Source organism: Natator depressus, chromosome 9 (assembly GCF_965152275.1).
Source record: "Natator depressus isolate rNatDep1 chromosome 9, rNatDep2.hap1, whole genome shotgun sequence".
NCBI classification, from domain to species: domain Eukaryota; kingdom Metazoa; phylum Chordata; order Testudines; family Cheloniidae; genus Natator; species Natator depressus.
Genome location: NC_134242.1, coordinates 42,338,411 through 42,361,499, shown reverse-complemented (window position 1 = coordinate 42,361,499; position 23,089 = coordinate 42,338,411). Strand labels below are relative to the sequence as shown.

The window sequence follows — 23,089 nt, the reverse complement described above, 5'->3', positions numbered from 1 at the left end:
TAGCTGTCTGGTTACATCTGGAAAGGACCATGAAGTTTGTACTGAACACAAAGATGTACTAGTCTATAGCAAGATAATCCACCCAAACACACAATATTTTTCCCCATCCACCGCAAGCAATGTGAGAAAACATAAGTGGATGGTAACTGCTCTAGATGGATGGAACGCCCATCTAAGGTAATATTGTGTTGGCAGCTGCAGGGACAATAAGTCTGTAGGATTTTGAGAGGAAGCGGACTAGGTTTATATTACAGCAATATTTCAAACTGGAATAAGCCCATGCCACTCACAGGCTGAAGGCCCATCCTGGCCCACCAAGCGATTCTCACTACTATCGACTGATTCTTCATTAGCTGGACAAACTCCCCCCAAAAGAGCCTCAGCAAGCAGAAATCATCATGTGACCATTACTGCCCTCTCTCTCAGGGTGTGCAAGCTTATTTGCTCTTTGCAACAAAAATAAATATTTTGTGCATGGAAAGTGCATCCTCAGTGGCCCGTGTGAAAGCAGCGGGTGGCCTCTGTCTAGTTCCCAGTGGACACATGTCCACGTTGCAAATGGCCATGATCAAGTTGAGGCACTGTGGAGTTTTGGAGGCAGGAAAAGTATCAGATTAGCGGAGGTTGCCCTGTAGAACCCTGGTACCTAGCAAATCAGCAGATATCTGCATCGTAATTAATGCTCTGCAGCCTGTCGTGCAGAACTGGGAAGTTTTCTCCTCCTCCACCTGTACACACACAACCCTCTTCATTTACCTAGCACTTGAGATACTCTTATAGAGTTGAGCCACACCTCATCCTCCCTCCAGTTACCAATCACCTGTCAGGTTTCCCATGACTTCAAACTGTTTTGTTTTGTTTTACCCCCAGCTGCCAAATTTTGTGCAGCTCTATGTGACATTTTATGAAAACTACTGAAATAATTTGTATGTTTATAAATTTGCATATGACAAATTCCAGGTTACAGCCAATATCCCCTGTCCCAAGCAGTAGTGCATGGAGCTCTTCAAAGCATGGCAGTGGTAGCTGGGGAGGCAGCGGGGAACAGAGGCAGTCGGTAGGCGGATGGGTGCGGGGGTAGCTGGAAGTAGCGCTGTCACTGTAGCTGCTGGGGGATGTGTGTTGTGTGACTGTGGCTTCCAGGATGTCTGTGGTTTGTTTTCTGGCTGCTAAGAGGGTGCAGAGGTGGCTGGATCCTGGGGTTGGTACTGGGGGGGAATGGGGGTGGATGACTGGGCGCACAGAGGGGGCAAGAGGGCACAGATGGCTGGGCATTCAGAAGTGAGTGGGTGGCTGGGGGTTGTTCAGGGCAGTGGGGGTGGATGGCTGGGTGCTAGGGGGAAGTGGCTGGTCAGTGGTGGTAAGAATGGGGGGACATATTGCAGAAGGTCTGGGGGAGGTGAGGTAGCCCAACCCCAATACTTGACCCCTCCCCTTGTGCTGCAATCACCACCCCTTGCGCTGCTCCTTTCTAGCTGGGATCCAGTAAGGGAGGAGGCACCCAGCTGCCTATTCAGCAGGCACCACAGCGGCCTATAGCCACCAGAGGCTGAAACTGCAGCTTCTGCCCACAGCTCAGCCTAACGGGGTGAGATTCCATCTGCGCCCTGAGCAGGTGGGGCTGCCAAATGTGTGTCATGCAGTCTGCACGTCACTAGGCCAATGTGATGTTAAACTCTATCACTATAAGCCAATCTCCTCTTTTTAGTCCCCCCCCCCTTCAAATTCTCTGTACGGGCTACAAGGAATGAGTCGATTAATGATTCAGTGGAAACAAGCTACCTTATGCGCTCGACGCTGCTGGAAGCTGATTCTGTGCTGGGCAACGTGCTAAGTCAGCACGAAGCAACATTTTTGCAGGGATTTGAGGATGGAGAAAAATATTTATCGGCCTCACAAGGATGCCGTGAGAGTTAATTCAGAAGACTGTTTAAATGCCTTGAAATCCTCGCATGGAAGACACTAATGAACATGCTAAATAACCACTGATGTGTAAAAGTTCTAAGTGTTACTAAAATATAAACAAAGGAAACCGGTGACTATAGGATAAACTAGCACACTCAAGTGGATAGTCTGCTAATACAGGGGTGCGGCTTAATTATTTTTGCCTGTTTGTAGAATATCCAAACTTGTTAGGTGGGAGCAAACAGATACATCAATAAATGACTGAGTGAGTAATACGGGTGTTGGGTTGTTTTCAGGATTTTTCTATGGCTTCAGTCCTGTTATGGGAGTCAGGTTGAAGTGGTACCCATAATCACCTGTTCTGGGCGTTCTTTTCCTTCAGTGCTTACACCACTCTACCTGCAAAGTCAGATGGTCCACAAAGGAAAAAAAAATAAGTCAGATGAATTATGTTGCTGAGGTGGCAGTTGACAGGGGCAAAAAAAGTCCAGATGGGCCCCCACTCTGTAACCCATGTAACTGAGTGGTGAATTACAGCTGTGAGGCTTTTCCTTTGAATTTAGACTGAAATTTTAGCCTGTCCTTCCTCACTTCAGCTTCCTCATTTGTCTAAGCAGTATCTCCATTTATAATTGAAATCATGAAGCATAATGGTCTCATAGTAAGGATTGTGTCATAATCAAGTTCATTGTAAGAACATAAGAAAGGCCATGCTGGGTCAGACCAACGTTCCATCTAGCCCAGTATCCTGTCTTCCAATAGTGGCCAGTGCCAGGTGCTTCAGAGGGAATGAACAGAACAGATAATCACCAAGTGACCCATCTCCTTTTGCCCATTCCCAGCTTCTGGCAATTATAAATTACTAAGCAGAGGATGGCTTTTGCAAGAATAAACATTGGAAGATTTTCTAGTCCAACATCCTGGGCCAGATTCAATAGTGCGGCTTCTGGGGATACAATTTACTCCCTTTGGCTTCCTTGGGAGCAGCTGCAGTGGACAGATTATTTGCCAGGTGAGGTCAGCAATCATCTCTAGCCAGGGCTCCTAGAGGCCTTGCCAGCAGAGGCTGCTGGGGACTGGCTTTGAATCATCCTCTCTTACAGCTGGCTTGCTGTGGAAACCTCCCCATCCAAGGAGAGCCCTGCCCAGTTCTGGGGCTGGGAAGTCCAGCTTCAGGCCCGCTAGTGATGTCAGATTGTAGACTGTTTATACCTTTGCTCCCACATTCCCGGGGGTCTTACCATTTCCGGTGTCACTCAAGCCCATTAGTTGAAGTTGACCTAGTAAGAGAATTTACCGGGTCAGATACATACCAGAAACAAACAATATAGGAACTGTAGGCACCCACTCTACTATACCCCCACCTTTACCGATGAGACCCAGTTAATCAAATCCTACCCCCACTTATGTCCTACACAACCCTACTGACTTGAATGGGATTGGACAGAGTGTAAATCAGGCAGGATTTGGTCCATAATGGAATAAAAGGGGCTGTATATCTTGGCTCTCACAGAATGTGAGTCATTTAAGAACATGCATTTAAAAAGTGACTATCCTCTCAAGTATAAAAGATTCTGTCAGACGCACAGCATGGTGGATGCACTCTTTTGAATGTCACTTAGCAATATTGCAATGGCAAGTTAAAAAAGGAAATTGTATTTTAAATACTTTAAAGCAACATACTGGAACAAATGAATATGGAATTACCGGCCAGTTATAATCTGTTAGGCCCACAATACATTTATAGTAATTTAATAGTGGCTGGTTTTTTAATTCAATTTTGAATGATCATAATGTATGTAGATTTATTTGTTTTGGACAGCGCAATTTGTTTGGAAAGGGAATGTGTTCTTCTGAAGATAATAGGACCTGCCATTACAGAATAGATGAAAGGTCCTTCCTGAACTGTTTCCTGCCTCCAGTAATGGCTAATGCTGGATGTCTCAGGGGAAAGTCTAAAACTAACAATTTACAGCTGTAGAGAAGAAACATTTCTTACTGGTTGCAGATGGTGTTACGCTTATATACTAAGGTATAGTAAGGACTAATAACCTCACAAGTGCATCCTAGCTAATGTCTTCTGAATAATGTATGGCTAGTCTTATTAAACTGTTTAATGTCCTAATATTATTCCATGTAACAGTGATTTCTGCAGTTTAATTACAAAATTAGGCTCTTTTCTGTACAACTGAAATCTGCTAGGTAGCTGGGTGTAAATCGGTGTGGCTCCATTGACTTCAGTGGAGCTAAGATGACTTACCTCCACTGAGGATCTGGCCGAATGACTTTCATGGGGTAAGTTTTCAGACAAGTCTTTTTTAATCTATGACAGGACTTTATTACTCGACTCATAGTTACTAAGATTTCTGATTCCCTCTATGAGGGACTTGTGAACAGCTAATTAAAACATATTCACTGATTTTCTTTTACTGGTTTTTCATTAAATCTTTCAAAGAATACTAATAGGCTGGATTTATCTTTTCAAAAAGCTTCTGAAAACATGTTTCTCCTTTTCCATGCTCACCTCTCCTTTCTCTTTCACCTTCTCTGTACTGCCTTTCCCTCCCACCACACAGTTCTCGTCTCTTTTCTCATACTGTCCCATAGGTGCAGGAAGTATCGGTGCAGGGGAAGCTGCAGCACCCCCCAGGTTTTATGCGGGCCGCTGGCCCTGCGCCTGGGGCTCCACTCCCCGGCTCAGGTCCCAGGGGCCGGCCCCACTCCCTGCTCCCCAGCCACTGGCTCCACACATAAAACCTGGGGGTGCCTATACCCCGCTCCCGGCCCTCCGCCCACACTCCGCACCCCAACCTCTCACCTGGGGCTCGGGTCCCGGCCGCTGGCCCTGTGTCCACACCCAGGGCCACACTCCCGGCCCCACACTAGAGCTCCCCGCACCCGCACCTCTCAGCCACAAGCCTCACTCCCTGGCCACTGGCCCCGTGCCCGGGGCCCCCTTCCCGTCCCCACCCCCCACTCTCAGGCCTCCGCTCTTGGGGTCCCGTGCCCAGCCCCCCACTCCCAGGGCCCCACTTCCCAGGCCCCGCACCCAGCCCCATGGCCGGGGCTCTGCTCATGTTCCCATGCGTGGGGTCCCAGCTGCCGGCCCTGCCCATGTCTCCAGTCCTGCCCCCATGTGTGCCCCCAGCTGTGGCCTCTTTCCCCTTACCCCTGTCCAAGTCCCCCCCTGCTGGAGACAAAGCCCTGGCCCGAGCCTCAGCTGGGGGCAGGGGCACGGACAGGGGTAAGGGGGCTGGCTTTCAGCACCCCCACTACTAAAAATGTTCCAGTGCCACTGTACTGTCCCTGTCCCTCCACCTCCGGTCCCAGGAGCAAGGCTACCCATTCTAATTTCCAGTATCTCCTTTTGAAAAGATAGATATAATGTTGGCTGCCATCCAGTCATCTGGAATAGTAGCTGATTTTTAAAGATTTTCCTTACGTAGATCTTTGCAGATCTTATGAAGCTGAACCAGTCTAAATTTTATTTCCTTCTGGACTTTTGGGGTCCACAGTCTTGGTGATTTAGCACCATTTGATTTTTCAGGTTGCTCCACTGCATCTTGCTTTGATCTTTCTAGTGCTGACAAATTGGTGCAGAAGAGGTATTTTCAAATGTATGTTTTAGACAGAGAGAATCTGACTGACCCTTCTGAATGGAAATACTTTCAATATATTTTCCATACAGGAGCATGACTTTGTTATTGCGTTGTCTTACTCTGCACAGCATCAGGTGTAAAATCTGATATTCCTGTAAGGGATGCTCTTCTGCATGGTGCTGGACAGGTAGCATAGCCAGAAAGGTAGGATTTCAACCTCCGCTTCTTAAAAACAAAAACAAGACTACTCTTCTGAAGTCTAGTCACAGCCTTAAATAATGGGGACTAGATCCTCAGCTGGTGAGAGCCAGAATTGTACCATGGATAGGGCATTGTGCTGGGAATCAGATTAGATTGCTTGTTTTCAGGGCAAGGACTGTCTCTCACTGCTTGTTCAGCTGGATGTCTCAGAGTCCCAGATGTCAGCCGGGGCCTCTAAACACTGCTGTAATAAATGTAATTCATAATGGTGTAAATTGGCACAGCTGCACTGGCTACACCAGCTGAAGTTCTGGCCTTAAATCTGTAGCGTATTTTATTAGTATGGAAAAATCACAAATAAAGTAGATTCTTAGGGTAGGATTTTCAAAAACACATTGCAAATATAATGTGATGGTGTTTGCTTAGCATCAGTGAATGTCACAAAGCTTATTTTGAAACATGATAAATTCCCTGAATCCCATTATTGCAAGTTGGTTTTGTAAAAAACACAGTAGAAGGCTGATTTCCTACCCGACTGAGCTTATATCTTACATTAGACAGTTGGTTCAGACCTGTAATATACCAGAGACAAACTGGATACTGACCGAGCTCTCACTTATTTAGTGTTTTTCTCTCTTTGGTGCTGCATGAGTAGCAAGCAAGAACAAATAAAAGCATATTACCACTAGAGTGCATAACAGCAATGCAGCCACTGGAAGAGAAGCAGGAGAGATTGTGATTGGTGTAACTAGCAACAACATACCATTGTGTCAAACAAGCTTCAAAGTCAACAGAAAGGAACTCACCTACACACCCCACGCAAAGGACAGCTGTCTCCCTTTGTATGCCATGGGTGTGCACGTCACTCCAAAAAGGGCAAAATGTCCCTCGAGCATGGTGGAGCTGTGCATCATGCCCAACACAGACTATTGGGTACAAGACGGTGAGACTATGTAGAGTGTGTTCTATATGAGTTTGTGTATACCAGATCAGATTAGAAAGGCCGAGCAGAGGACCAGGCTCAAGAAAGATCGGGGTGAAATTTTTTCACCAAATAGATATTTCATCGAAAAATGCATTTTTTTAGTACTTTGAAACGATTTGTGAATTGAGATCAAATTTCACTAATAGTTTCATCTGAGAAAATGAAGTAAAACATGAAAAAATTGTAAATGTTTTTTACTGACCATTTTGACTTTTAATTTCATATTCAGATTTGGCCAATTTAAAAATGATAAAGCCACACACACACACGGAGAAAATTGCTAGAAAATGGCTGAATCTAAATGAAAAATTAAAATTAAAATATTTGGTTTTGAATCAACCTAAATGTTTTGATCATCTTGAAATTAATTGAAAAAATGGGAAAAAAATTAAATTAACACAAAATGTTTAGGTCTATTGAAAACAAATGTTCTCAGATGTTTTGGTGTGTTTTTTTTTTTTAAATAAAAGTTTCAGTTTGAACTGAAATGGATTTTTTTTTCAGATGTGCAGGTTCAGAGATCAAACTATATTATTCATTCATCTCCAATGATAATAACAACCTCCAATATGAGAGTGGAAATAGGGGTGTGAGGGAACATTGGTGGGATTGACTGGGAAATCAGCAGTCCCCACTGCACTTGGGTAAATCTCCATGAGCATGCAGCTTTGGCAGTTATTGAACTGTTTCACTAATGTGCATTTGCCTGAGAGCAAATACATCATTCTTTTTAATTTGACTGACTTTGTTCTAAGGATTTCTTTTAAAATCAGAATTGAACATGTGTGAATGGGGAGGACTAACACAAGCCTTGAGCCCAGGTGGGGCTGTGATGCACATTGTATGGGCACAGCAGAGCTCAGAGAGGGTGAGTTGCCTCAGTACTTGTTGGGCCCCAAATCCTTTTTATATAATGGAGCACCAGAAATAGATAAGTCTAGCAGTACTGTTGGTCCTAGATTTTCCAAAATGGACAGAGAGCGTCAAACAGGGACCATACCCCTCAATCCAACAGAGGAAAGTGGATGCTGCAACTCTACACTAGTTTATCATATTGCCAGATCTCAATTTTGTCAAATATAAATTCATATCATAGACATGTCTTCTTCTGTGCCTAATCCCAGTGCATCAGCCTTCCACCCCCTCCCCCACAACTCCTTTTTTCTTGGCCAGATCCTTCCTCAAGACTCACTTCAACATCTATCTAGCTGCCTTGTAGGAGATCTAGCTAGACAAAAGGTCCACAATCCCTAAACCACATCCATTAAATGCCTCCTCCATCCCAACATTACATTTGGGACGATGACTGATGATAAAGAAGTAACCTTTTAAGTTGCACTGAGCTCTTGGAGACTGTTTAACTTGTCCTTTCTGTGTCTGTCATTTAAGGATCGATGCTGAGCGATAGGGGTTGAGAGCACTACGCACTTCCCAGAAGGCGTTTTGTGCATCTGTTGTAAACTCCCTGTGGTGGTGGGGAACTGTCTTTATTTGCAGATGATCTAAACTTCATAATTATAAGCATTAAGAGAATTCGTCTGATGTGTTGTGATTGAATGTTTGTTATATGTTGTGCAGTCTACTTGTCATGTGAGCAGGAGACAGAATGGAGAATACACATGTGCACAGGAAAAATCTCAGTGGAAAACCCACATATGCAGCTTTTCTAGCTTATCAGGTGACAGTCAAATTTCTGCTGGCGTAGGGGGAAGCAACCCACCCACCTTCCTACAGGATGTTACTCTAGCCTCACTGAAGGAGTATTCTTGCAACACAATTAACAGGTGATTTAAGGATTTGTGCAGTGGTAGAGTCATGAGCCCATCCCCCATTCTGCCCCCATGCAGGTGGGGTAATGAGTGTATCTTCCAAAAGCCTGATGCTCCTGCATAACTGTCAAAGTTCAGCTGCTGGTCAGGTCCCCCTGCAACCAAGGCGGCAGGCACCAGTGAGTTGAGGCATAAGAGAACTGGCCTACATGGAGGAGAAGAACATAATTTTGCTTTCCCACTTAGCATGATGTTGTGAGTTTCATTACTTGTCTGAGAGCTGTGAATCAGTGTGCAGACAGGGAATCTAAAAGTCCAAAATCAAATCCAGCATCTGGTCCTCTGTGACTGAAATCTAAGCACGGCTGATTGTCACAACAGGGAAGAGTTGAGGGGGAGAGACATGCTGCTGGAGACAAGAATGAATGAAAATGAAAACGTAAGGTCAGATTCCTCACCATTGACTCCAACAGAGCAAGGCTACTGCCGCACCATTTCCCTTCTACACCCATTATAAAGTTAAAGATAACTTTTTTCATGTTTTTTGGTAATTTGAAGATAGCAAAAATGTGATGGGCCGGGAGGGATCAGAAGAAAAAATATAATCCCAGAAAATAAAAAGAAGCGCAGTATGGGGTGAAGTTAAAAAGAAAACTGGACAAATTAAACGTAAGGTAATAACCAGACTACGCCCCCAGCATGTTCCCCAAAGCTTTCCCTGTGAAAGGGAAAGAGCACAGAGTATAAGCAGATCGGATGCCAGCTGTATCTCTTCCACTTGCCAACTCATTAGGCAGGAATGATCCTTAGTGGTAACAGGAGGTGTGAAAGTGAAAAATATATGGACCATGACAGAGATGCCAGGTTTATGTCCCTGTAACCTCCTCCTTGCTGCCAAGGAGGGTAAGTGTGTATGTTTGGGAAGGGGGGTGACAATGTTTCTCAATGAATCCAAGAGTAGTATGATTTGCCTTCAAAAAGTGTTGGCCCTAACTGAGACCACAGACTTGGTCCTCACGAGTGGAGCTGTATTTTGTGACAATTAAGGTTTTTATCACATCTGGGTCTGAGGCCCAGCAGAAAGACCTGCTTTTCACCTCTGTATTTGCTCGTTCCTGATTCTAGCCCTCCTCTTCCAAGCTGCTCTGACTAGTGAATAAAGCTGCATTCGAGCTGAACTCACCAATCTGTTGATCCCCTCCTTTTTCCCATCACACATTTCCCATACCAACCTGGTGCTTTCACTCCTGACACCCAACCCATATAAAAGCCTTTCCCCCTTCACCTCATCTAAGTTGCTTGTGAACTTAGGACTTAAGTGTAATGTTTATTAATTCTTTAATGATTTTATAATAAATATGCCAACAATAACCAAAGCCAGAGGGCCAGCTTCACCCAGGTCTAAGATCAGTGTGTGTCAGCATAAACCCTGGCAGAGATCTATTGGCAGACAGTCTGCTGGCAGACGAAGTTTCAGCACAAAGAGCCTGCAGATTCTGTTGTTCTGGTCTGGCGGAACAAATAGAGAAATGAGTGGGTACCAAACAGTGGAGACTGTCTGGAAAGGGGGCATGGTCAGGGCAGCCAGTTAAGGGGAGTCAGTGCTTCCCCTCAACTGCTTCCAGTGGTGCTGTGCCTGTGACAGGAATCAAAGATACCCATTGTAAGGACTGCAGCAGTAGTAACACTACCTGCTTTCCACTGGGGTAAATCTCTCCACCTGGTGCAGGAGGCTTAGCTGGCATAACTTCCTGCACCAACTTTTCCAAATTTGGCCTCGAATGCATATTCACAGGTTTATTACCTCTATTATCATGTAATGCTCTTTGTACCATGGATCTGAGCTACACTGTTTTGTATCCCACCCATACTGAGGAGTGGCCATGAATATTCCTTAAATGCTGGATCCAAATACCAAGAGACACTGTGGAGTGAAGGAACTGGACAAGAGGATGGGGCAGGTGTTGGTACTATAGAAGGAAGTGGCAGAGCTGGGCTATAGGATGGAGAAGGTAGGGGTGGTCTTCAGAAGCAGGGACGATAAGGCAAAAGTACCTGGGATATACATAAAATGACTTTCTGCAAGTGTTAACCTTATTTTATGTGTTTATATTTGGGCATTTATATTTGTTTTCTCAGTGTTGGATTTGCATGAATATGAATAACAGCAAATGGCAAATTGGTAAACTCCATAGATGGAGAAGAAACAAATTTCAGATTTCATACCTCTCCCCTCTGTGCAAAGAATGACAATTAAAAACATACCTACAAACTGATCTGTGAGTTTTGAAATGAATTTTCCCACTTTCTTGTTCTTAAAGTTTCTGTGTTACACTGCCACTGTACAATGATTCCCACTTTCAGTAAGGTCCTAGTGAGTCTAGTTGAATGTCCGAAGAACTGGCATCTGGGTGATGGTATAAACATTTTTGGTCCATTTTTGAGAATTTTGCACAAAAAATAAACCTTTCAGTGCTGTTGCAAAAACAGCTCTTCTGTAGAAGTTGCTTCTACTCCCAAATTATAGGCTTGTTGGTATTTACTGTCACTGAGATTATAGTAAGCTGTGGTAACAAACAAGTTATTTAATTTAAGCGGTTTATAATTCCAAATAAATCCACGATGAACCCCCGTTATAAAATCCAACATCTACATCATCAATAAAATATATCTCACTCTCTTGTCCCTGGATTCCACCGGTGCTACCATTCCTTCATCCCTTAAAAAATAATCTTAGAGTATGTGTCACATTTGGATAATGTCCTTTTAGTTGCCTCATTGCCTAAAAGCAATCTTAACAACACAAAAAGAAAAGGAGTACTTGTGGCACCGTAGAGACTAACCAATTTATTTGAGCATGAGCTTTCGTGAGCTACAGCTCACTGCTCAAATAAATTGGTTAATCTCTAAGGTGCCACGAGTACTCCTTTTCTTTTTGCGAATACAGACTAACACGGCTGTTACTCTGAAACTTAACAACACAGTTGGTCTCAGATAAGGGACACAATACTGAGATGCCTGAGGGAAGTGGCTTTGTGCTTTCAATATGTTTAATTTATTGTTCCAATGCAGACTTGTATCACTTTGCGAGAGATCAGCAGTTAGTAACAAATTGTTAATAGTGCATGTGACATGCTCTGAGGTGGCTAGGAAGCTATTGCAAATACAGTCTGCTAGAGAGTTCTCTTTGTAGGGTCCTCTGGGATCATTTTCTGTTCCTCTTTTCTGTTCCTTTTTCTGTTCTCCTTTTCCCACTCCAGTCACAGACCCTGTACAGCAATAAGTTTCCCTCTAGCTAAGAATATTGCCACCTCTGGAAACTCTCAATGCTGCTAGAAACATAGGCTAGATAGGTCAGTCATGAGTGAGAAAGCGCTTCCTAGGGGCTCAGGACCGAATTGCCACAACATTTACAGCTTCTGCAGACTGACGTGTCAGGGAAGAAGACCGTTCTCCATCTGACTTCCCCAGCCACACCCCACAGAGCCTACATACTTAATAAAGCCTCTAATTTTGTATGTTGCACACAGAGTGAGGGCTTTCCTTTCAATGAGCGTGGCAGTGGGATACATGTATTGCTGTATCTCATTTCTGAAGAAGATTCACAAGCTTTCACGCTAGTTCAAAACTGGCAACATTCAACTCAACAACAATTAACGTTCTAGCAACCATATAGGATAGCATATGCTCAGGAGATAATGTACAAATGCCACGAATGTGCTAGCTTCACTGTATTGCTATTTGTGTGCTTTATCCGGGTTTTTCCTCTGAAGTAATTCAGATTTTTGTCACTGACAAAAAATACTCAGTATTGGGCCTCTTTTGCTTGGGATCTGGGTTATATAGTAATAATTAATTGATTAATAGGTTGCAGGTCTTTTTTAAATACCAAAGTCAATGGAGCAATGCTGATTTACACCAACTGTGGATCTAGCCCCTTGTGTACAACCAGTAACTAATGCAGACATCTGGTAGAGTGAGGTGTCTGGCCCTCTGGGCCATAAATGGAGGTGGGATAAACTATCTGGCCTCTCATTATTTCTATTGCAGTAGCAGTTGGGGTGGACCAGGAACCCCATTGTGTGAGCCACTGTACAAACACAGACCAATGAGTGTTGAAAATCACTTTGCCCCATCTCCATTAACCGTTAAAAAAAAAAAAAGGCAGCATCTCAGATCACCATTTCCTGTACTGAGAAACTCCACAATTTTCACATTGAAGTTGACCTCAGGTGGCTTTAACAGTTAATTTCCCATTGAGATGAGTGGTGGTGGTGAAGGCTTCATAAGTTGCTGCCAGGATATGGGTGCTGTGAATACTTGATAATATCTAAATAAACCACTTGCAATAACTAATTCAGGAAATTAATGGAGCTATGCCGCCTTACACCAGCTGAACCTCTGGCCTTGGGTGTTTAAACTAGCAGCCAAACACTTTCAATCCTGGTTGAGCAGGGAGCTTGTGGGGTGTGTGAGAGAGGGGCTGTTTCTGACACCTTTTGTTAGCGAGTTGTGTTCTGAGAACATACAGAGCTCTTCTGTATTTGCCAAATGCCTACCAATAGTAGGGCACACAGAAGTGAATCTGCGGGTGTGAGAATGGCTTAAGGAGTTCTCAGCACTGGATGACAATCAAAATGGTGCCTCTCCATGAAAGTAACTGGTCTCCTCCTCCAACTTAACTGCACACTTATGGAGGGAAACCAAAACTGCAGTGCCCATTACTAGCATCTGCCAGTGCACTTCAGGCTCTGAGTGTATGGCTGTGGGACTTCAGTAAAGAACACGGCAGAGTGTGCTGGGCAGTGAAATGTCTTAGGTTTGTTTTGCGAATGTTTGAACTGCTTGAAGGTTAATCAAAGGACAGCTGCCACTCGCTCAAGAGCATCAATGATTTAATTTCCTGTTTTTTGGGGAGGGCAGTGGAGTATGAAATGAAAAACCTATCAATGTACTTTGAAAAGGTGGGTCATGGCTGGGGAGAAACTGTTTAATTAAAATAGTAATGGCCAGCCTGTATGTCAGGAACCAACAAGCTAGCCAGGATTGCGATAAGGGATCTGCTCCATAACCTGTGTGTGCAGCTGCTCACCTGTGACATTTTTGGTCTGTCAGACCTTTTCCTTTTCTTTCCCAACCCAACTTCTCTCTTTTACCCCATAGTTATGGTTGGTTCCCACAGCAAGTATCTTCCAGGATCCAGCACCCAAAGAGTAGGATATTGATTGATTTTTAACCACGGTTGTCAATTAATCACAGTTAACTCACATGATTAACTAAAAAAAATTGATTAAAAAAATTAATCACGATTAATCACAGTGTTAAACAATAGAATAATAATTGAAATTTATTAAATATTTTTGGATGTTTTTCTACATTTTCAAATATATTGAGTTCTATTACAATACAAGATACAAAGTATACAGTGCTCACTTTATATTAGTTTTTATTACAAATATTTGCACTGTAAAAATGATAAAAGAAAATATTTTTCAGTTCACCTCATACAAGTACTGTAGTGCAATCTCTATTGTGAAAGTGTAACTTACAAACGTAGATTTTTTTTTACATAACTGCACTCAAAAACAAAACAATGTAAAACTTTAGAGCCTACAAGTCCACTCAGTCCCACTTCTTGTTCAGCCAATCACTAAGACAAACAAATTTGTTTACATTTGTGGGGATAATGCTTCTTATTTATAATGTCACCTGAAAGTGAGAACAGGTGTTCGCATGGCACTTTTGTAGCCGGCATTGCAAGGTATTTGTGTGCCAGATATGCTAAACAGTCATATGCCCCTTCATGCTTTGGCCACCATTCCAGAGGACATGCTTCCATGCTTATGATGTTCGTTAAAAAAATAGTGCATTAATTAAATTTGTGACTGAACTCCTCAGGGGGAGAATTGTATGTCTCCTGCTCTATTTTACCCAAATTCTGCCATATATTTAATGTTACAGCAGTCTCGGATGGTGACCCAGCACATGTTGTTTGATTTACAAACACTGTCACTGCAGATTTGACAAAACGCAAAGAAGGTACCAATGTGAGATTTCTAAAAATAGCTACAGCACTCAACCCAAGGTTTAAGAATCTGAAGTGCCTTCCAAAAATCTGAGAGGGATGAGGTGTGGAGCATGCTTTCAGAAGTCTTAAAAGAGAAACACTCAGATGCAGAAACTACAGAACCCAAACCGCCAAAAAAGAAAATCAACCTTCTGCTGGTGGCATCTGACTCGGATGATGAAAATGAGCATGCATTGGTCCACTCTGCTTTGGATCGTTATCGAGCAGAATCCGTCATCAGCATGGACGCATGTCCTCTGGAATGGTGATTGACGCATGAAGGGACATGTGAATCTTTAGCGCATCTGGCACGTAAATATCTTGCAATGCCTGTTACAACAGTGCCATGCGAACGCCTGTTCTCACTTTCAGGTGATGTTGTAAACAAGAAGCAGGCAGCATTATCTCCTGTAAATGTAACCAAACTTGTTTGTCTGAGCGATTGGCTGAAGTAGGATTGAGTGGACCTGTAAGCTCTAAAGTTTTACATCATTTTATTTTTGAATGCACTTATTTTTTTGTACATAATTCTACATTTGTAATTTCAACTTTCATGATAAAGAGATTGCACTACAGTACTTGTATGAGGTGAATTGAAATATATATATATATATATTTTGTTTTTTACAGTGCAAATATTTGAAATCAACAATAAATATAAAGTGAGCACTGTACACTTTGTATTATGTGTTGTAATTGAAATCAATATATTTGAAAATGTAGAAAAATAAAAAAAATTAAAATAAATGGTATTCTGTTATTTAACAGTGTGATTAATCATGATTAATTTTTAATTGCATTATTAATTCCAATTAATGATTTTAATTGCACGATTAAGCGCGATCAAATTTTTTAATCTCTTGACAGCCCTAATTTTAACTTTACAGTAGAACTTCAGAGTTACAAACACCTCAGGAATGGAGGTTGTTTATAACTCTGAAATATTCGTAACTCTGAACAAAATGTTATGGCTGTTCTTTCAAAAGTTTACAACTGAATATTGACTTAATACAACTTTGAAACTTTACTATGAAGAAGAAAAATGCTGTTTTCCCTTTATTTTTTAAGTAGTTTACATTTAACACAGTACTGTACTGTATTTGCTTTTTCTTTTTTTGTCTCTGCTGCTGCCTGATTGCATACTTTCATTTCCAAATGTGGTCTTTGGCTGACTCGTCAGTTTGTAATGCTGATGTTCATAACTCTGAGGTTCTACTGTACCTCTTCATCACAAGCAACCTTTTCTCCCTTCAAATCTTTATCTTCACATATCATTAAGTATTTTTCTCAATGGAAGGAGCACAGCGCCTTCTACCCTCTCGCAACCCCAGGGATAGCATCTTGTCTCGCTCTGTGTCAGACAAAGGCTGTTTCAGGGTTCTCTGGGTAACATCCGTCCACCTTTTTAATCATCACTCGAATTAGCCAGTACATGAAAACACGGCGGCAGCATATGGCACTGCCTGTACTAACCTTCCTCTCCATCTTACTCCTCACTGCACCAGAGATTTAAACCACAAATTAAATGAGATAATCTATCTGTACATACCATATTAACTACCTCGGTGAGGGGAGGCTTGTCCAAAATATAACTGCCAGGTGAAGTGAAACTGTTTCAAGTTAATAGAGAACTTTAAAGTTAAAGGTTTTTTAGGGGTTAAGCCATAGTAGTTGGGGAAAAAATAATACTCACAAAATGAGCATTCTTCGCTCTCTTCTACCCCTGCTCCACAAAACACCAACGCCTTCCCTCCTGCCCCACATACAGGCAAACCCACAGATATATTTCCATCAGCAAGATATACTTGAGAGCTTATAGAAAGGATGTAGGGTCATTCCTTCTCCACTTTGCATTGCAGTAGATCTTTTCTTAACAAGCCACTGATCCAGTTCCAGTGCAGTGAAAACCGCATGATCTGCCTTTCTCCACTAAGCAACCCCTTGTCTTAAACCATCACTTTACTTTAAAGTATTCCCAATATGTCTTGTACTATTTTGTTTGACCTTTCGCTAAAGATTTCACCTGCTCGGCAAATGTTTTCGCTGCCCCCTTAGGGAGGTTACTTGAGAGCAACCCCGTTTCCTGTTACTTTTAAAAATACAGTAGTCTTACTGCGGTTTTTATCATTCTTATTACAGTAACATTTTGTTTATTTAAGGACAACAGGAATCAGGATCCCGTTTGCAATTAAATTAAAGCAGAGGTTTCTCATTTCTATGGTTTAAAACTGACTTGCTAACGTCTCAAGTTGATTTGAAGTTGGATGCTGTTGTACAGTTCAAACCTTCTTGGATACTAAGCGCTTTTCCAAAAATCACATCTAAACACCTGAAAGCTAAACTAACACGAAGTATGAAAGGTGCCCTGGTCATACAGAATAAAAGGCCAATAAAATAATCAAGTAATATTCTTAAATAACTTTAGTTAAGCAACGTGGAAATGCCAAATTGTGCCAACAACTGAAATAAAAAATAAGTTTGCTTTTTATAGCCACAGTAATGTACAACTGTATATACACAAAAAGAAAAGGAGTACTTGTGGCACCTTAGAGACTGGTTAGTACTCCTAACCAGTACTCCTTTTCTTTTTGGCTGTTACTCTGAAACCTGTATATACACAGGTATGTACACAGGTTTTTCCAGTACTTTGCTGAGTGCAGTCCTTCAGACTGACCTATATAATTTTATAAAGAAGGGAAAAATACAAAGGGCAAGAACAATCCAGTAAATGGGATTTTCACACGGTGTTATTTTAATGCCTCTAAGCTACTTAGGTTTTATATATATTGCAACAAAAGCTAGAAAATGCCTTAGTGAAGGTGTCAAAGAAACTTTAGTTATGGAATTGGTCAGGAAAAAGTATCATTGTGAATACATTTACCTAGCTGGCAGTACTTCATATAAGCATAAAGGCTCTACACAATGATTTAGCTAGACAGGCCTGAACTAAAACCCTGAAAAAGTTCCAAGCTCAAAGGTTTTTTGGGGGGGCAATTCAGTTCTGGATCTGAATTTTGAGTTCATGCCCACCTGTAATTTGAATCCCCAGGACTCTAGTTAATCTGTGTGTCATTATGGAGGCTGGATATTTTCCTAGGCTGTCATGTAGGGATGAAGGAGGGTTTACAGCAGCCAGGAGGAAGGTACCTCAGTACTCACCTGAACCCCTTGAGCTTCTAGCATGTATTCAGGTACCTCTGGGGGCATTGCCATGTTCTGGAGCTTAGAAAGGGCTGAGGAGGTTGATGGAGTCCTTACATGGTGAAAGGGAAGTGGGGGAGCAGGAGTCCTGCTGTGGGAAGAGGAAGGTAGCATGCAAGAATACATTAACTAGAGCTGTTGCATAGCTTTTTGTTGGAAGATGCCAATTTGCTGAAACAACAATTTTTTGCAGGAAAGGGACGCTTTTTGTCAGGAAAGTTTCTTGGGTCTACAATAGAACTGAGTGAGAGAGAGAGAGAGAGAGACCCTAGCAAGTAGGGCACTTAACAGGGATGTGGTAGATCTCGGCTCAAGACTGTGCTCTACCTGGTTGGGAGAAGGGACTTGAAGCTGGGTCTCCTGCGTCCCAGGTGAGTGCCCTGACCACTGACCTACAGTCAGTTGTGTGTCTCTGACCGCATGAATGTTTAATTACAAGTGGAACATCCCCAGCAGGAGCCCATGACCCACCACAGAATATCCAATATCCTTATGGCTAGGGCACTCTGCAGAGATTGGATGGGGCACAGAGAATTAAGGCTACACTGTAAGAGACAGAAAGAGCACAAAGGCAGCAGCTGGACAGATGTCCTAATCTGTCCCTCCCCCGAGGTTTGTTCACCCCAAGAATTCTCCATCCTCCTCAGGCTGCCCAGTCCCATTCATTCCCCTCCTCTAAATCTCCCAACTCCTCCCCTTGTACCCCAGCTGGCCTGGATGTCCCAACCTCTCTGCCTACCTGCTTTTAGGGGTTGTATATGGGGGGGTTACTAAGGAGAGGATAAGCTTCTGCCTCCTCCCACACCTGCTCCCACTTCATGGGATGAAGGAGATAGACCCTGAAGGGGAAATAGTGATTTATTCTTATAATCAAGAAATGGCATGCACTGAACTGCACTTGGCTGCTTAGGGAATTGACTGATCTCCTGAAATTTCAGTCTGTAAAATACTTGGCAATGGGTCTGCCTTAAATCAGGAAAATAAATAACTCATGTACACTGAAATATAATTATTATCACTGGGAAATGTGTGCTTTTAATGTTCCACAGGGTGTATGTTCTTTTTCTAGCAATGTAAATAGCGTAGCTACTGCTGCCTCGACAACACCCTGGCCTTCCACCATTTTCTTATGTTTTTGTATATGCCATGTAAAATTCATCTCATTTTAATCTCCCCTTTTCTACCAATAGGGAATTCTCTTTTCTTTGAGCCTGAGTCTGGGCATAGCACAAATCTCTCAGGAGATATCTTTTGTTCCTAACCTCTCATATTATGTAGGCTTTTCTGGTTTATCAACCAAACCTCTGTTGAGGTGAGTTATTGCCCTATTTGTCCACTATCTCCACAATGTCCATCAAAAGAACACTGCTCTGAAAACAGCATCAAGTCCAGGTCATCTGCTACATTTATAGACAGCAGAAAAAGAAAAGAACCAGGTTAATAATTTACCAAGAGGACTGTGCACTGAGAATGGTAAAGAGAGGAATATATCATACCACCTTTCCAAGACAGTATAAAGAAAAGGAATTGCTGACAAGAAGCTGGATTTATTCCCTGGTTTAAAATCTAATTTCCATCCTCATGGCTTCCACTAATCCACCTAAAAGAAGAAAGATTAGTTTGAAAAAGTGAAAGGTCTTTTAATAAGTAAGTCTGTGTTATTGTTTTTAAATCACTTTCTCATTTTTCAAACTAACTTGATGTTGTACTTGATAGGGAAGAATGAATGGAGCAGGAAATGTTTTCAATCTGTTTGGCCTGAGGAGCAAAGACACCGCATAACGTGTGCTCTCACATAGTTATTATCAGTCAAAAAGAGCAGATTTAGAGAGACTGATGTTCTTTAGAAGATCCATAAACACCCAACATTCGCTGATGATTCTAAGCTAGTCTCCAGAGATACAATGGAGGAGGTGCAACTCAGCGAATTGTAGGTTGACTTGAGGACTCACCTTCTAAGAAAGATAAAATTGTGTGAAAGGCAATGGTGGTGGCTATGCACAGAGGTTAGAGGGAGATGAGGAAGAGGGAATGTTTAGCAAGGTCCCATTTTTGGACAGGACTAGTATTCAAAGAACACTACTAAGCAGCAGTCTTCCATGCATATCCAAGTGCAGAATTTATCCCTTGGTGGAGATTTGCTGTCTTGGGTAAATTGTGATGCAGCAGCATCCACAGTGTCCATATTTTCCATGTATTCAAAATATGTATACATATTACTTATTTACTATTGTAAATATATATGTAAACACAAACTTTAAATTGAAAAACCCACTAGCTCCACAGTGCATTTACTGGATGCGTTCAGCCCAGACACAATTACAGAGGAAAAACATTAAGCATCAGCACAGAGCACATTTTGTTGAAAAACATCTGACTCTACCTCTGATCTCAGTGTGTTGTACATACCATTTCTATTTGTAAAACGTACTTGCTTCTGAGGGAGCTAATTCTGCTGCCTCCCTGCTCTTCCTCAGCTGCAAAGAAACTACTTCCACGGTACTAGTCAAGCGGTGACATTTAACCATGTGCTTAGGCCCTGATGCAGCAAAGCACTTATGTCACTGTCAAAAAGAAATCAAGTTAAAATGGACTTGGTGTCCAGTTCAGTGTCCTTCATAAGTTTGTGATGCCTACCGCTGTAATACCTACCAATGAACATTAGCTATGAATTTTAGACAATGTATGTTGGCTTCTGCTCATGTTTACATTAAAAGGATATGTACTTACCTGCTTTATAGCACATAGCAGCTTCCCATAAGAGTAAACAATAATGAAAAAAGGAATTACAAGGCAAAAGATGAAGAGACATATGATGTACGATATATTGTTAGCATCCCTTGAATGCCAGTTTATTGAACATGTTGTCCCTGGTCCTTCCGGTCCATAACTACTCCATCCAAAAAGGGGTGGTAAGGTCCAGAATAAAGAGTACATCCATGACAAGAAGATTCCCATCCATATTTTCCTATAGTTTGTGGCATCTGCTTCTGTAGTTCCCATCATTGTACAATAGCGTTCATAAGAGAGCACAGCCAAAGATATAAGTGAAACTGTACCTGTAATAAAATATATGTATTTTTATTACCAAAAACATCTGAATGAACATTTAATTTTTGCTGGTATATATTGTCACAAAAGGTATTAAATCAGAAATCATGGACTAAATTAAAGATGAGGTTGAACCCCAATGTTTTCTGGATCAACATTCTCCAAGAACTGGGAGTATTCTGATTTAATCTGGCCAATTGTAATTAGGAGCCAGCAGTGGAGTTTGTATCCAGATCTGCATAGTCTGAGATGTTCAAACAAGTACCTGACTAATATAAACATATACTTTTTTTTTTTAGTGAGCAGGGATTCTAAAATTTTCAGTCTGTGTAAGAATCAAGGCTATAAAACTTCCACGTTTCAATTTTTGTACAGTCACTAGGGTTTAAATCCTGGTCCCGTGTAAGACAATAAGAACTCAGAAGCCATTATGATGGGTAACATAAAAATGTAGACAGACAGATTTTGTCATTAACTGCAGTGGAAGCAAGATCAGATCCCTAAGTTCTGAAATTTCAGCTCTTGGCCATGATTTGTGCCTGCACATAATAAAGCCCACACTTTCAAGTGTAGTTTTTTACCTACAGAGTAAATCCTAAAATATTACTCAAGACACATCATGATGTGTATGCAGGTACTAGGATTTGTACTCATGGACCTCAAAGGGGCCAAAAACAATTGTATTCACATCATTGCAGGCTGTCTACATAAAAGTTTATAGTCCCAAGGTATTAATAAGATCAGTCTCTTCAAAAAACCCAGAAGCATATAATGATCCCCAAAAGTGTATGAACAAAGCCTTGAAGAGAGACAGTTTTTAATCCTTGAATTGTCTGCCTTTGTTTTTGATGGCATTTCAGAGGTAACAGAAGTGAAAAAAGGATGCATCCTACATCTCTCCATCATGGGTGAAGCCTCTAAAATGTCATACCACTGACAGCTGAAGAACAGACAGATTAGTCACGTTAGTGAGTGTAACGTTTCAATATATACACACCCCATGAAGCTGTCTCTTTCCTTCTCAAAGAGAGTTTAGTGGTTATGGAGAGCGTCAGATGGATGACACTTGAAAATTAAGTCCTCTATTTATCTGGCATTGTTGGAGACAAGGACATTTGCTCAAAGTGAGCAAAAGAAAATAGATTAATGATGGGGTGTTGTCTGGGCACCCACATTTGAAATGCTAACCCCACTCCCCTACTATGTGTCTGATCTTCAGGACATTTGCATAGCAGCCAATGGGGGTTGGAGCATGAAAAATCCCCAGCAGAAGAAGAGAAACAGAAGAGGTGGCAGGGATTGCTTTTAAATGGGATGTTCTTCAGCCAAGAGCGCTGTTCCCTCACAAGAGGAATCCCCACTGGAGGAGTAGAGCCAGAGGCGCTCCCTCCAAGGACATTGACCAAATTAAAAATATTCTCAGGAGTGCTGAGGGCTCTGAGGGGGAATTGCACTGGGGAGTTGGTCATTCTGCATAGATGACTCTACTGTGCAGTCTAAACATCAAAGAGTGTGTGTTTAAGAAGTTCCTGTAAAAAAGCCTTAAAGCCTTAAAGCCTCTTGCTTTAAAATGGTATGTGGTCCTTGAGGGGTTCAACTCTAAATCAGAGTGATCACAGTGGGTCTCTGAAAGAGTGTAAATCAGAGGCTTGGGAGGTCTCAGCACTGGCTTTGGGGCTTAAGACAGTTAAACTGTGGGGTCCCTCTTCCCGCAAAGGGTTCCAGATCAAGAGGTCTGACCTCGGGAAAGTGCCTTAGGAGCCTCACAGACAGAAGCAGTGACTGGACTCTGCCCAGATGCAGATGGCTTGGAAGCCCTTGGGATCCAAAGGCTGGGTCCAATGATAACAGACTAGCGATCTGCCACTAGGGGGAATTTGCCAGGTCTGTGACCCATTCTGTTAGGGCCTGATCTAAAACCCATTGAGGTGAAGAGATCTTTTTCTATTGACTTCAATGGACTTTGGATAAGGCCTTTAAAAACAATGTTTAAGATCCCAAATCATTAACATTTTTCCCTTTATCTCTTAGATTCTATTTTACGGGAAAGGCCCATATAAGTACCTCCACCTTTTTCTGCTTTGCAATGCCTTTTGATTTCAGTGGGTGCTCTGCATATAGAACAGGTGCACAATCAGAGCCTAGACTGTCAACAAAAGACAACGTGAAATAGATGGGTGATTGAAGCTAATGCACTTTAAAGCTCTGATCTGATTGAAATAAGCACTAGGGCATTTTTATATATCTATGCCTTGATAGCAGATTAAGCAAGCAGATGGAGCAGATGTGGCTTTGATTTAAATATATCTTT

General features: G+C 42.1%; 1 protein-coding gene and 1 long non-coding RNA gene across 2 annotated transcripts in view; one reads left to right on the top strand and one right to left on the bottom strand.

Moving 5' to 3' along the window:
* The window catches only part of LOC141993451 (uncharacterized), a 193,104-nt gene that overhangs the window by 50,355 nt on the left and 119,660 nt on the right, over positions 1–23,089 (top strand). The window lies entirely within an intron of this gene.
* The window catches only part of LOC141993447 (pinopsin-like), a 140,967-nt gene that overhangs the window by 104,818 nt on the left and 13,060 nt on the right, over positions 1–23,089 (bottom strand). The window contains exon 2 of the mRNA XM_074962990.1: positions 20,458–20,786. Coding sequence (XP_074819091.1) covers positions 20,458–20,786 — 329 coding nt within the window. The remainder of the gene's footprint in view (positions 1–20,457; positions 20,787–23,089) is intronic.